This window comes from Plecotus auritus (assembly GCF_963455305.1).
Source record: "Plecotus auritus genome assembly, chromosome: 2".
NCBI classification, from domain to species: Eukaryota; Metazoa; Chordata; class Mammalia; order Chiroptera; family Vespertilionidae; genus Plecotus; species Plecotus auritus.
This window is the reverse complement of record NC_137771.1, coordinates 171,743,651-171,759,513: the sequence shown is the minus strand read 5'-3', so window position 1 is coordinate 171,759,513 and position 15,863 is coordinate 171,743,651. Positions and strand designations below refer to the sequence as shown.

The window sequence follows — 15,863 nt, the reverse complement described above, 5'->3', positions numbered from 1 at the left end:
CATTTGCGGGGAGGGTTCCCTGAAATCGAACTCCATTAGTTCTTACGGAGTTACTGAAAGGGAGCCAGCAGTGTTCAGAGGCAACCTCTCACCTGTGAGCTCAGGGTCCTGGCCAGGAGCTACCTCCTCCACGGGGACTGTGGCCGGGGGAATGCACCTTAGTCTTATTTTAACTTGAAGACGTGTGTTTTGTTTATTTTTAAGTCCTCACCCAAGGACATGTTTTTTTTTTTTTTTTTATTGGTCTTAGAGAAGAAGGGAGAGAGAGAGAGAGAGAGAGAGAGAGAGAGAAACATCAATTGGTTGCCTCCTATACAGGCCCTGACCAGGGATCAAACCCCCAACCTAGTTACGTGCCCTGACTAGGAATTGAACCCATAACCTTTTGGTGCATGGGACGATGCTCCAACCAAATGAACCACCCAGCCAGGGTGGAAGACATTTCTTGGGCTCCAGCCCATGCTCTCCTTTGAACTCCCAAGAACGGTATCTATGGTACAAATGTTGGAAATGGAAGGCTCCTCAGAATTTTGCTAACTCTCAAATCTCTCTTTGGACAGAGGCAGGAACTCAGGCTCAGGGAAGCTGTGACTGGTCTTGGGCCGCAGAAGATTGAGACTATTTTGGGTCTAGATCTCAGCTCTCTTAACTCCAAGCCCAGCGCTCTAGTCTTTTGCCCTCTACCTTTCGGTGTCACTTAAATGCACAGTGGCTCCCATCACTCAGAGTGTAATGTCTTGCCTCCTAAATTGGAGCGTAAGCTCAGATTCTTTGAAGGGATGAAGTATGGATGGCGTTTCTTTCCTAGCCCCATTTTGTTAAATTTATACCATAGATTTCTGGACACTTTTTAACTGATAAAGAATAACTGTATCAAGGAGCCCTTTCCACTGCCATCTACCTCCCTTGCCAGCTCCAAATCATAAACGAATCCTGGGAGACAAGTTAAAATAAGAATTCTGAAGCCATTTGGTGTTTTGGACTCGCTTTTGAGGTCATTGTTTCTAGACACAGAATTTGGTAACTGTTTTGGATTGTGCTGATTGTTCTGAAGAACCAACATGGCTATAAGCCTTTCCTAAGCAGGTTGGCTATGTTTTCGGCTTCTGTATTTATTCAAAAGTCATAATGGGGTAGAGGGAATAAAGCTGGGCAGAAACAATGTATCCTGCATTAAAAATACACAGCCACAGTTCAAGGAAGGGAGTTTTTTAATGTCCTTCTATTTTTTTTCTCAGTGGTTGTATCACTTGATTCCTTTGGGGCAATGAAAGAATTAGAACTTGGCCCAGCTGTTCTTAGGGCTCCAAAATGCAGGGCTGATTAGAGAGAGAGACCCTTACAAGGTCTTGTTCATAGCGGACACTGCGTATTTGGTGATAGGGTTTGGTATTATATGCTCATGTTTCCCACAGCTCCTGGGAGTGACCCAGATCCTGTTTGATTGATGACTGCTCTCTGGGCACAGGGAGGGACACATTCCCCTCTGTCTCTCTCCAAGTCCAGTTAGAGGTTTAAGAGCTCAGCAAGAGACTCACTCTTAATTTTCTACAGACAGTGACAAGTTACTATTTCAGATGTTACTTGTCCTACTTCTGGTTAGTTCCAGGCTCCTCGATTCTAAAAACGATTGTCCACAATTTTTCTAAGGATCCTCCAGTGCGATATTGCTTTAGCCATAGGTTTCCTCTGAACACACATTGAGCAGAGAACTCTGGGCCTATAAATTGCTATCTTATTGCAACCCCAGGCCACCTTATTAGGCCCCTAATTATGGCTGTATCTGTGCATCAGGATTGGAACTGGGAGACTTGGGAGGATAGGAAGTTCAAAGATTAATTTGTTGATGCTTGTGTTCAGTTCCTCACGTGATGAATTCATTTCATTTTTAGAATACCTGCTCCAGCAAGATCTGAAATGCGTGCTGGTAACAAGCTTGTTGATGTAACAGTAGTAAACCTTTTTGCAGAAAATGCAGAAGAAAATGAGACAACCATATCTAATGCAATTAATAAAGCAGTTGCAAACAACCGTAATACCTTTTCAGACTATACTAGTAAGTATGAAATAATTTTATTAAAAGTTTACCTGAACACCCACCTACCTTTTTGTAAACTTTCCCATTATATGTAAGAAGGGGGCAAGAGGAATTGGATAACTGAATCTACAGATCTCCAAGAATGGACTTTTTACTAGTCCATTCTTACTCCCTTTCTTCTCTCACTTGCTTTCTACTCCTTTCTAACTCTCTCTCAACTCCTCAAACTGACCAGTTTGTTTCTCTTTTTGGAAGGTAGTCTTGGACAAATAGTCTCTGGACAGGGAAAGAGGAAGCAAGGTGAAACAAGAGGACTTTATCCCAAGTTATAACTTTCCAAGCGATTAGAGAAATTTTACCTATACTGCTTCCCCTTCAGGCGGATGCACAAACTCATAGCCTTGCTGTAACAATTCACTTTTGCTGTGTTACAAACCACCCCAAAACTTAGTGGCCTATTTATTTATTTATTTATTTATTTATTATTTTTTTTAAATATATTTTATTGATTTTTCACAGAGAGGAAGAGAGAGAGATAGAGAGCCAGAAACATCAGTGAGAGAGAAACATCGATCAGCTGCCTCCTGCACACCTCCTACTGGGGATGTGCCCGCAACCAAGGTACGTGCCCTTGACCGGAATCGAACCTGGGACCCTTCAGTCCGCAGGCCGATGCTCTATCCACTGAGCCAAACCGGTTTCGGCTTAGTGGCCTATTTATTGATTGCAATGCCATCATCCTGTGGGTCAGAACTTGGACTGGGCCCAGCTGGGCAGTTCTGCTGATCTAGGCCAGGCGTGGCTGATCTCTGCTGGGCTCACTTAAGCAATTGCTGTTAGCTGCTGGGTGGGTGAGCTGGGGGCTGACTGATCTAAGGTGGTTCAGCTGGATGGTTTGTCTCTTCTCCACATGGTCTCTCATCCTTCAGCAGGCTAGTCCTAAAGAGTTTCAAAGGCAGCGAGAGGGTAAGCTTCAATGCATAGGTATTTCTCAGATTTCTGCTTAGGGCACATTTATAGCTGTCGTGATAGCCAAAGCAATTCACATGACCAAGAGGAGTGTGTTAGGCCCTAGCAAAGGGCATGGGTCCAGGAAGGCATGAGTAAATTGACCCTAGTACAGCAGTCATCAGAAGTTCCCCATCTCAGAGATACCAGCCATGGTGGCAGCGCTGTGCAGCTGATTCTCAGTCCTGGCTGCCAAGTCCAAAGGCGTCTGCCAAGGCACAGTTGGTTTGTCTGCAGCATTTGACACGGGTACTTTCCCGTCCTCAGATCCTCTTCTCCCTAACCTCCCCCCCACCCCCCCGCAACCACCCCATCGTACTCCCGATCCCTTCCTGCCTCCCTCGTCCTTTTCTTCGATGTTTCTAAAACTCTTTAGTCTCTTACAATGTTTACTTTTTAATGATTGTAACCTCTCATCAACCTAGGGTCCCAAACTTCTCTTTCTGAAAATATAATTAAGTTCTGTTCATTTATAGCTTTCCAACATCTCTTCTCTTTCTTCAAGACTTCACAGAGACCCTCACTATTCTCTCAGGACCTGGAGTGTAAATGCTCTATGATAAGACATTTAAATTCTACCAGGAGGGATGGGGCTCCTCCTACTGTTCGCTCTCCTTGGGCTGCAGTCCCGCCAGCAATGTCCATTCAACTCTTTCCATCTGAGTGTCATTTTCTGGCAGGGAAACTGGAGAAAATAGTTGGGGAGCCATTCTGTTTGTCTTATGTTATCCGTCAACATTACATCAAGCAGGCCTGGCCTCTCCTTGAGCCCCTATAGCATGGAAAACACATGCGTGTGCGCGTGCACACACACACACACACACACACACACACACACACACGGCCCTCCATTCGTTTACCCATTTTCCCACTTCATCCCTTTGCTCTTTGTTACTGGATTTTGTTGTTGTTTTGGGTTTGGCTTATTGAGCTCTTTGGGGGCTCTAGCCTTCCTCTCACACTTAATATTCTGTCTTTGATTTTGGGACCTTCTTTCCATGTTTTTTATGTCTCATTTGACAGCTTCCTGTGCAAACCATGCCAGTTTCTAGTCCCTGACCCTCTCCCCACATTTTTTTTACAGCTCATTTAGCAACTGCACAGTTAGAATTACATCTTCAGAGCTTCTAACATTCTCGAATTGTATTCGTCTTCCAGAGTCTTGTGCCACAGAGTTACACCTTTTCCCTTCTGAACATTCCAATTTTTACTCTGTCAAAGTCATACTCCTCTCTCTGGCTATCACTTAGTTCTTGTATTCCAAGGGACCCATCACTTCTACCTGCCCATCAATTTCTCCTTGGGCCAGAATTTGGTGCAGAGTAGCAATTCATGCAATCCCAACCCCTACTCCCTGGGAGATGAAATTGTCAGCAAGGCAAGATGAACCTTAGCTTTTGGCTAGATGAGACTTCTAGCAAGTGTGAGGAAGCCGAGGGTCCCCATCAGCATGGAGACTGACCACTCAGAGTGGTTGCCAGCTGAAAATAACCAGTGCATTCTTCAAGATAAAGTTGGGGTCCCCTGTGTAATCCTCTCGTCTGGGCTCTCCTCTGTAACCGCCTTGGCTTGAAGCCCTGGCACACTTGAAACCATTTGACCTCGGCTCGAGAATTGCTCTCTCTTGAGAACTCCTCTCAACATCGCTCCACTTTGAGACCAGGCATGCACTCTTACATACATTAACAAATTACCAAAGGATGCCAGTTAGACGTGGCCACAGCAGCCTGCACGCCCAGCAAAGGGAAGTGAGAGGCTCGGAACTTTTAGGGGGAAACACCTTTTTCGCTTTCTGCGTCTGCTGCAAAGACAGAGTCTGCCTTCTGTGTCAAAAGTTGTAGGATCTTTTTCTCTAGACTTTTAATCGGAGGCATTTTTAAATAGCGTGAAGGAAGGTTTGTGACAGGTCTGGGATGTTTAGAAGAGAGTAGCCACATAACCGTTCTACCTCCTCTTCTCTCCTCCTAGTCTAGTCTCAAGGTTCATCTTTTTATTCTGAATGCCTTCCAACCTGCTTCTAGATTAACATTCTTTTTTTAAAAATATATTTTATTGATTTTTTACAGAGAGAAAGGGAGAGGGATAGAGAGTTAGAAACGTCGATGAGAAAGAAACATCGATGAGAGAGAAACATTGATCAGCTGCCTCTTGCACACCCCCTACTGAGGATGTGCCCACACCAAGGTACATGCCCTTGACCAGAATCAAACCTGGGACCCTTCAGTCCGCAGGCCGATGCTCTATCCACTGAGCCAAACCGGTTAGGGCTAGAGTAACATTCTTTTCAAATTTATTTTTCAGCTACAGTTGACATACAATATTATATTAGTTTCAAGTGTACAGCATAGTGATTCGACATTTATATGCCTTACAAAGCGATCACCCTGATAAGTCTAGTACCCATCTACCACCATACAGTTATTACAGTATTATTGACTATGTTCCCTGTGCTGTACTGTACATCCCTGTGACTGTTTCTATAACTGGCAATTTGCACTTCTTAATCCCTTTGTCTTTTTCATCCACTCCCTCATCCTCCCTCCCATCTGGTAATCATCTATTTGTTCTCTGTATCTATGAGCTTGTTTCTGTTTGTTTTGTTTTTTAGAGTCCATGTATACATGAAATTATATGGTATTTCTCTTTCTCGTTCTGATTTATCTCACTTGGCAAAATATCCGCTAGGTCCATCCATGTTGACACACTTGGCAAGATTTCATTCTTTTTGTGGCTGAGTGGTATTCCACTGTGTATATAGATATCACCTCTTTATCCATTCTAGACTAACAGTCTTCAAAGATTGCTTTTTCACGCCATGCTCCTGCTCAGAATCTACCAATGGATTCTCAGGCTTATGGGATAAAAGTCCTCGTCATTAGCCTGGCATTCAAACCCTGCTACACCTGTGAATGAACAAAAGAATGATGATTTGTTGAGACTCCAACAGTGGGCATGCACTTACATTAGCTCACTCAGTTCTCACAACAATCATGTGAAATAAGAGTTACTCACCCCATTTTATAGATTGAGGGAACTTGGACCCGCCAAAAATCAAATGATTGAACAGTGAGAGCCCATAGCCAAGAGCCCAAATGGGACAGCCAAGAATTTTCTATTTTCTTCCCCTTTACCATACTGCCCTTCCCCTACCCTCATACAGCACCCCTACTCCCAAACAAGAATTCTTTGCTTCTGTTCATGCCTTGTTTACTCTACTTAGAAAGACTTGGCCTCTCCTCTGACTGTTCAAATTTTCCTATCTTTCAAGGCAGCCCAATTCCCATCTCCTCCACGATGTTACCTTTAGCAACTTGAGCCCCTAACGTCCCATTGTACTTAAAGTCTGGATTATGAGTTGCTTGAAACAACTCTCTATGGGTTCAAACATGTCATTCTACAAAGATGGGACCCAAAAGTTATATAGCTACTGTGTCCCTTGTGGAACCCAGCATCGAGCGAGGTACAAAAGGTATCTTGAACTGGAACATAACTGCACTGCTTTTGATGGAATTAATTTGAATTGAATAATGTAAGGAAATCGTCGTGGAAGAGAGGATTGGGGAGTCGGGTTTTAGAATCCCAGATTTTCAGTTATAACAACAAATATATTTTGGAATTATCTGTGTCCCTCAGCGCAAGATCGGTGTGAGGTCTATGGTTGTGTGAAGGAGAATGATCAAGACGACTGCAGGGACATCTTACAGTGCAAGTGCAAACCGGGGCTGTCAAGACCCAACCCACAGACCGCTTTGTGTCTTCGTAAGTGTTCCACCTGCTTCTAAGTGTTCTGCCCAGCGCCTGCCCTCTCTCCTGTCACATTTGCAAACACAAACTCTACTGCTCATGTGTTCAGCTACAGCTTAGGTGCTGAGGGCTGTGACGTTTGGCTCCAGACACATGTCTGAAGTGGGGGCTTGGCCGAGAGCGGGTGCGGCGGTCCGTGGCAGCTTCTCCGGCACACCGTGTGCACAGCCCAGGAGCACCTCATTGTGCCTAGAAAAAGAAATGTGAAAAAATTGCATTCTGTGACGTATCACTTTGGGGTTAAAGAGGTTGGTTCTGAGGGTGACCCAGAATTCACTCTGTTTTAAAGCTGTGGTTCTACAGTGTCCTGATGGCTGCAATGCAGAGCACAACATGCAGTGCCTGGTGCGGAGCGGTGGGAGCCCTGCCTGCGTGTGCCTGCCGGGCTACCAGAAGGATGCTCAGGGGAACTGCCAAGCGTAAGAGAAGCCATTCCCTTTTTATCCTGCCATGGCTGGAGCTGATGTATGGGGTAAAGGATAAGGATAGAGCTTGCAACATGGCTTAGGGTCAGGAAGCTGGCATCCTGGTGTCAGTCAGTAGGTCTAGAGCATCATCATCATCATCGCCATCGTCGTCAGTAGTTTCTAAGCATGTCTATGTGCTGGAAGCCACACTAGGGATACCTCTCACACAACAGCACTGTCAGGAACATGTCAGTCCCCCACTTGCAGGTGAGGAAACTGAAGCTCAGAGGATATCCATCCTTTTCTTCAGCTCACGGGGCAGCAAATACGTGCAGAGACCCATGGCTTCCCAGCCCGAGGGGATCCCACTAGGCTCCATGCCTCTGGGGTTCCGCTCCCCCGGGATTGCTGAATATTCCTGGAGATCAGGGGATGGAGTATTCGGTCAGTAGAAAATGAGACCGCCTGGGATTATGTGACCCCCCTAAACCTTATAGAGCTCCATGGGAGATGCTCACCGGGAGAATGGGACTGTAAGGAAGGAAAGAGAAAGAGGAGAAAGAACAAGGGAGGGGAGGATGAGAGAAGGGTGGAAAGGAAGACGTGGGGCGGGGTGGGAACTCTGACACGCTCCCACACGCTCTTTACCATGGTTTCCTGTCATGTATTGTATCTTAGGTGTCCATTTGGCTACAGTGGAGTCAACTGTGAAGACGGTGAGTATAAAAGTTTGCTTTGTTGTTAAGCACCTGAAAAACAAACATTAATCCCATTCAGAATTCAGTCCGGACCCCAAAGCCTCTGGCTCCATCATAGAGGGAGGGACCTGCCTGCAGCGTGTCCTCCGGGTGGTGCCAGCCCATCCCGCCCGCAGGTCTCAGGCAGCAGCGCCTTTGCTGTAGGAAATCATAGAACTCAGCCCAAGAGGTGGGCAGGCGCCTCTGGACAAGTTCCCAGTCAGCCAAGGGCATCCTAACGTCCTATTCATTTTCTACAGTAGCTTAACGATGCATTTTCTGCTACTAGAAAGGACAAAAGACCAGTGTGTTCCAAACATGCTTGTGGTTGTGGGAGAGGAGAACTAGACACCAGACATTTCAATACTGAAATATTTTTCAGAGCTACTTAGTAGTTTGAGATCTGTTGTTGCAAATTCAATGGCTTCGTTTCCTCCCACCCCTCACACCCACCAGGTTGGGACAATACTAACTTTACTAGTATATTTTAAATTATTTTATATTTAAAATTTTACAAAATGATCCAAGATGAGGGAAATATTACGTTTGGCCTCCAGCCAGCTCCAAAGTTAGTGATGAGAAATACTCTCAATTTCTACATATTTGCTGGCAGAACTGGATATACTAAGTCATTTCTTCCTTCTGGGCTTTCAGTGTCCACACCTATGCAATGAGAAGGTCAGGCTGGGTGACCTTGGAGGTGTAATGGTCTACGGCCCCATGAACCCAGGTGGAGGCATACATGACAGTCACGTTGCAGAGAGAGGAAGGGTCCAGGGCAGCACTATCTAATAGAAATATAATGTGAGCATCATATTTAATTTCAAATTGTAAAATTCTAAGTAAATTTTTAAAAGTAAAGAGAAATGGATTTTAATGACATTTTATTTCACTCCATTTATCAAAAATGTTATCACTTCAACATGTAATCAACATAAGAATTATTCGTGGGATATTTCACAGTGTTTTTCAAATGTGTTTGAAATCCACTGTGCATGTTACACTTATCGGCCATCTCATAGCCATATTGCAAGTGCTCAGCTAGACAACAGATCTTGAGAGGGAGGATGATGGTAATGAACCTGCAGTCTCTCCCCTCACCGATTCTACCAAGCCATTGCCTATCTCCTCTATGAGTGACAACTTAACTCCAACCTACTGGGTCCCCCCAGCTTATCATCCAGGTCAGGTGTGGTGGGCAGCCAAAGGCAGCAGAGCTCAGGAGGGAGTGTGGTCCTCGGTTGAGATCCCATCCCCCAAAAAGCCCGTGGCCTCCATGGCTGCCTTCACGTTTCTGGTCTTTTATCTGGCAAGGCTACCTCTTCTGATTGAGTTCTGAAGATACGGTTGGGGTTTGGAGGTGGGGGGAGAGGTGAGGGACCCATCCAAGCTGGCCCCAGAGGGGTCCGAGCTGAGAGCCTGATTGGGTGCACGGGAGCACACGCACCTGCGCAGGAGACAGACAGTGGGGGCTTGCTTGTAGGATACTGCTCCTACTCTTCTCTTTTCCCTTCCAGAATTTCAGCTGATTCTCACCATCGTGGGCACCGTTGCTGGCATCCTCATTCTTGGCATGGTGATTGCACTTATCTTCCTGAGGTATGGAATGGAAGTGTCCCTGTCCTGGGGCACAGCACCACCGGCATTACACTTGGTTTGCAAAACACACGCAGCCTTTCTCAGGCAAGAGAAGGGACGTGGGCGAGGCTTCTCCATAACCATGGAATGTTCTTTCTTACCTTCTGATCACATAAGCTCTACATGATCATTGAAGGAAGTCTGGGAAATAGAGAAGTGTCTAAAGGAGCAGAATAAAACCACCCACAAAACCCACCACTCTAAGGCAACCAACATTTTGGCATATACCCTTCTGGGCTTTTCTCTATTTTTTTTAAAGGATATTATATACATACTAGAGGCCTGATGCACGAAATTCATGCAAGGGGCTCAACCCTCGCAGCCCCGGCTTCATCTGGAAGGTTGTCTGGAAGGACATCCTGAAGGTCTTTCGGCTGTCCGGTCTAATTAGCATATTACACCTTTATTATTATATAATTTTGTGTCCTTTGTGTTTAAAAAAGTATTTGTTGAAGTTATTTTTGTTTAACACTGTAATGTAGCATAGCAGCCATTTTCTTGTGTCATAAAAACTCTTTGTGAACAGTATTTAACTCCATTGATGTTGTCAAACGTCATTTCCATGAAGTCAGTCCCCTGCCAGGACTTTGCTGCAGAGGATGGAAAGTAGCCTCAACTGGAGCCCCTGGGTTTTAAGTAGAAACGTTTTCTCTCAGCCAGAGGCCTTAAGTGCTCTTCTTAAGAACTTAAGTAGGGCCCATTCATTTATTCAACAAGTAGTTAGATACCCTAAAGTTCCCTTCTTTAACAGGGAGAGAGAATGCTATTAACCATTCCATTCTTGTTGGTTTGGTTTTTGTTTTTTTGGTTAATCCTCACCGGAGGATATTTTTTTCATTGATTTTTAGAGAGAGCAGAAGGGAGAGGGAGAGACAGAGAGAAACATGTTGTGAGAGAGACACATCGATTGGTTGTCTTCTGCTTCACCCCAACCAGAGCCAGGGAACCTGCAACCAACATACATGCCCTTGACTGGAATCAAACTTGGGACCCTTCAGTCTGAGAGCTGACGCTCCAGCCACTGAGCCAAACTGGCGAGGGCCATCCAGTACATTCTAAATGTGCCAAGTGGTGAGCCACCTAAACAGGAAACAATCTACTTTTTAAAAAGAACGTTTAGCTCATACCTTACATGTTGGCAAAATATTTTTGCACTCTAACGTGTGCAGATACATAGATTCATAGGTTCCTAGAATATTTTGTTTCTTCCCTTTTTTAAAATTTCACTTTGATATTACCTCTTCCCCAGAGACAATTATAAGGACAAAAAGCTGGGAACTGGGACTGTATCCGTCCTTTTTTCAGGGAGAGGGCCGGAACATTCCCATCACGGCCCATGGCTGTCTCCTCCTTTCTTAAGAGAAGACCAGCTCTCTGTGCTGGGCCTCCAGGGCCCGCTGGGGCTGCTGTGGAACCTTGTGGCCCCGGGACAGCCATGCCCCCTTCTTCCTGTTTGCTCTTCACTCAGCCTCAGATTCCTGGTTCTTGGGAACACACCCCAGGGGGTACTTCTTGGCCATTTTGAAGGGAAGGCAGCCTCTCCTCAGGCCCCTGAGACAGGAGTGTTGTCAGAGGGCAGGAGCTCTATCGTGGGCTGGGCTGGCCATTAGGGTCCAGAGTGAGTGGGTCTTCCCTTACGACATTCTCAGTGATGGAGGAAGAGTGACTGTCACCCTGGGAGGGCCCTGTGGGCATCATGGATGCAGCTGTCCCCAAATCCTACTCCTATCGTCTAGGGCAGTGGTCGGCAACCCACAGCTCGCGAACCACCTGTGGCTCTTTGGCCCCTTGAATGTGGCTCTTCCACAAAATACCACGTGCGGGCGCGCACATACAGTGCGATTAAAACTTCGTGGCTCATGCGCAGAAGTCGGTTTTCGGCTCTCAAAAGAAATTTCAATCGTTGTACTGTTGATATTTGGCTCTGTTGACCAATGAGTTTGCCGACCACTGGTCTAGGGCACTGCAGGGGCAGGTCTGTGGCCCGAGGGACAGAAGGAAGAATAGGGTCATGATCAGGGTGAATTGGGGCAGATGCCTCCTTCACCTGCAAGAACTTCACTTGGCTTGAAATGCTTATCCCTGAGAGGCCAATACGGAACCGTATTAAGACCTGTATACCTTGAACTTGTTTCCTTCACTGAGGTGCTTCTATAGACATAGACTTTGCTTGAATGGAAAAATGTATCACAAACCATCTTTTCTCTTTGACTTCTATTGTTATTTCCATAAATAATTCAAAAGCACACTTAAGAATACTAACATTAGTGAAATCTACATGGCCTGGTGGAATTAGATGGTAATGTCGGATCCGTGTTAGCCCTCTGGTTTTAATGGTTACACGAAGCTTATGAGGAGACAGTCCTCAGACTCACCGACTCTACACTGAAATATTATAGGTAATAGGACATCAGGTCTGCGACTTATGACTAAATGGTTCAGAAATGTTAACAAGTGGGGAATCTGGGCGATGATGTATGAGAACTCTGCAATATTTTTTTTGTAATACACATGTAAATTTTAAAATATTTGCAAATTTTAAAACGTTTTTTTAAAGGAGTATTGGCATTAACATTTGCTTTCAGGAACTTTCTGCTATTGTCAGATCCTAATTCCCATTACTAATTACAGATCAAAGAAGAATAAGGGTACTGAAGAACAGAACCTGATTGAGAACGATTTTCAGAGTCTGAGACTGTCGACAACAGGCTTCAGCAATCTCGGAGCAGAAGGGAGCATCTTCCCTAAAGTCCGAGCCACCTTCCCCAAGGACAGCCCCGCGCAGAATCCCTACTCGCAGAATCCCTACGTTCAGAGAAGCATGCCCCGCCCCGACTATTAGGTGAGTCAGTCGGCTTGGTTTGGCTTTGCTGAGTGCAAGGCCCCAGGGCAGAGTAGGGACTTGGCTATGGTGTGTTCACCAAGCTCTGGCTGCCTCAAGGGCCTTTTTTTTTTTTTTTTTTTTTAATCAAAAGAAAAAGATCAGAAGAAGCTCTCTGCTGTTGTAAATAGCCACCCTTTGGTCCCTAACACTGACCATCTTTGTGACTTTAGCTACATCACTTAATTCCTTGGCCAACTATTTCCTCAACAACAACAATAATAATAAAAAGAAGCTTAATTTAGATTCCCTTAAGGTCCCTTGAAATTACAAGCTTCTATGGTTATGACCCCTGTGGTTTTGTGGGGGTTGTTACAATTCCCAGGCTGTTTAAGGACCCAGGACATAGGCCAGGCCTGAGGAGGACTGTTGGAGGTAAAAAACATGGTTCTGTGGATCCTTTCCAGTCAGACCATGTGCCCCACCCCTCCCCCCGTCTGACTTCAAGGCAACCTGATCACTTTCTTTTTTTTTTTCTTTTTTTTTAATATATTTTATTGATTTTTCACAGAGAGGAAGGGAGAGGGATAGAAAGTTAGAAACATCGATGAGAGAGAGACATCGATCAGCTGCCTCCTGCACACCCCCAACTGGGGATGTGCCTGCAACCAAAGTACATGCCCTTGACTGGAATCGAACCCGGGACCCCTCAGTCCCCAGGCCAACACTCTAGCCACTGAGCCAAACCGGTCAGGGCAACCTGATCACTTTCAGTGCATGGGACCAGTCTGAGCTGATCCCTTTCTAAAGAGAAGAGATAAGGCAAGTTCGGCTGGTGGTCCTGTATTTCCCATGGAAGGACTGTCAAGGAGAATGAATGGCTTGTACTCATTCGATTTGTAACTGGTAATGTAGCTGGTGTTGCTCAGTGTAATTGATCCAAAGTAAATGCTGAAAGGAGGAAGCCTGTAAGAGACGACTCTCATGGAGAGAGTGACCAAGGGACTGAGATGGACAGAGGAGAGATGGTGGAGGAGGAGGACACAGGGGGCAGAGAAGAGCCAGGAAAAAGAAGGCAAGGAAAGAAATTATATTTTTCTTTTTGCTAAAAAGGAAAGAAAAGGGGAGCAAGGGAGAGAAGAAAGGGTTAGGATGAAGCATACCCAGAGGAGTAGAAAAATAGATAAAGGAGGAGGATCCAGAGGGGGCTGGAGGGGGCTGAGGTGGGCAGGCATAGGCTCCCAGGTCTCTGTGGGGACATTTCACCTCGGCAGGCTGCCCAGGTGAGCACACTGCCTTTGAGGATCTGGACATGCTGGGAAAACGTGAATTTTTATTTTGAAATCCTATGATTTATATTGTGCGTAGACTTTCCTTATCAAGGAAATCTAAGTGATTAATGTGAGTACAAAGGGATGGCTTGCACAATAGGAACCACGTGGGGTCAGACACAGGCTGGCCAGCAATGGCCACAAATGGATGTCCTTGGGGAGTGCCTGTTGATCCCCCCTAGGTGAACCCGAAACACCAAACTCATTAGAAACCTCTTTTCCTCCTTATCAGTGGAGCCCTCACTTTAAATATAACCTCTAAAGAGAACCCTTTAGTGGTAGAATAAGTGTGAGATTTAGAGTCAGACAGACCTGGGTTCAAAGCCTTGCCCTTCCTGTTACTAGCTCTGTGATCTCAGACAAGTTATTTGTTTTCTCATCTATGAAATGGACAAAATGCATCCTAGCTCATAGGACAAAGATCTAACACAGTGACAGGTTCTAATTTAAAAATAGTATCCAAAGAATGTTCATCAAAATGATGTTAATGATTTATGCATCTAAATTTTCTCATGTTTCTGTTGGAACACTGCTTTTCTAAGAGTTTTTCTTTTCCTTTTTCCTTTCTCTCTTTTTGTCTAGGACGGTAAAACATTTGGAACCAACCAGGGCCCTTAACTCAGTGTCTGAGCTTTTACTTTGACTAAGAGACTGATGGAGCAGTGAGTAGCAGTGAAGACCTGGCCTGGCATTGTTCTTCCATCTCACATCCAGCCTCTCTGAGTGGAAGCTGGGGATGTTTGCAATGACAACAGCTTGTTTGCTATCTAAGTCCCTATGAAATTAAAGGCACTCAGATGCTATTAGCACTTGTAAGACAGTTGATTTTCTCCCATCAGTACAATGGTTAGGGTTTTGTTGTTTGGTATATATTTTTTCCTGGTGGGAACAATAACCATTTCCAATCTGGAGGAAAGTTCCCAAGATGGTTTACTCCTGGGGAAATGTTGCTCTTGCGTTGACAGCCTGCAGATGAGTGACCCACTTCTGGGAGATGCTCACACAGCAGCTGTGGTGGTGCCGGGGCATTGGAAGAGACACCACCTTTTAAGGTTCTTCTATCCCTCAGCTGTAGGGATTTCATTGCTCTTGAATTGCCGGAGCCTGTGACATGGCCTCACACCAAGAAGACAGAAAAGACATGTCTCAGATGTTTTGGAGGAGTGATGGAATACAGGACCTTTTTGTGAATTAGGAGGCTTGGACTAGCAGTGTCCATCGTGGGGTGCATTTTAGAGTTTTTGAAATGCCAGTAGGTGAGAGAGGCAGGGAGAAAAGTCATGACCAAGAGCAGGAGGGACAGCGGCAGAAGGAAGCTGGACTGGGAGATGATTGAGGACAAGGTGCATGGGTCACCTTCGTCCTCAGATTCCCCTCGTCGATGAGCAAATGGGCACTTCCTCTAATGCATCCCCTACCCAAGGCCCAGAGCCTAGGGAAAGGTGTGAAGGCAAAAACCCCAAGAGCTTGAAGTCACTTTGGAATTGCAGACAGCCTGTCTGGCTGATGGTGGAGAGGGAGCTTGTGCTCTGGATCCAGACGTCCAGCTTTGTGATGCAGGTTCCAGAGGCACGTCACTGAGGCCTCCGCCTTCCCTGGGGACAGAGGCCTAACTGTGGCCACCACGCACACCCAAGAAGCCACATCCAGCACAGCCTTTCTTTAATGTCAATAGTGTCCTTATGTATGTCTCATGTCTGGTCCCCTTGCAAGTTATTTTTACTTGTTGTCACTATTATTTGTTGTTGACTGTTCATGTGAAAGGTAACAAATAAAGTGTCTTTGGTAGATGGCGCCCTTCTTTGTGTTCCTTGTGTTTAGAGCTTTTGGTGCTGCACACGCCACAGTAAGTCTCACTTTCAATAGCAACCATGACACGTGGCACGCTAGACTGACACCTGCTGTCCTCCTCAGGGGCTGTGGGATGACCCAAGGCATTTTTAAACAGATAGTAGATGTTTTCAGCTGCTTCCTGGTGCACATCCCACGCCCCTCCCATTAAGAAACAGCCAAGCCCTTCCGGTGGGATTGACTGGAGCCTCAGCTCCCAGGGGCGGGCTTTGGTTAGCCTGAGCCAAT

At 45.7% G+C, this 15,863-nt stretch overlaps 1 protein-coding gene across 1 annotated transcript in view; it reads left to right on the top strand.

The window, feature by feature from the left end:
* MUC13 (mucin 13, cell surface associated) overlaps positions 1–15,578 on the top strand; it is a 28,998-nt gene extending 13,420 nt beyond the window's left edge. The window contains exons 6-12 of the mRNA XM_080655224.1: positions 1,893–2,056; positions 6,680–6,805; positions 7,140–7,269; positions 7,936–7,973; positions 9,512–9,593; positions 12,264–12,474; positions 14,367–15,578. Coding sequence (XP_080511350.1) covers positions 1,893–2,056; positions 6,680–6,805; positions 7,140–7,269; positions 7,936–7,973; positions 9,512–9,593; positions 12,264–12,474 — 751 coding nt within the window. The 3' untranslated portion in view covers positions 14,367–15,578. The remainder of the gene's footprint in view (positions 1–1,892; positions 2,057–6,679; positions 6,806–7,139; positions 7,270–7,935; positions 7,974–9,511; positions 9,594–12,263; positions 12,475–14,366) is intronic.
* The last annotated feature ends 285 nt before the right edge of the window (positions 15,579–15,863 follow it).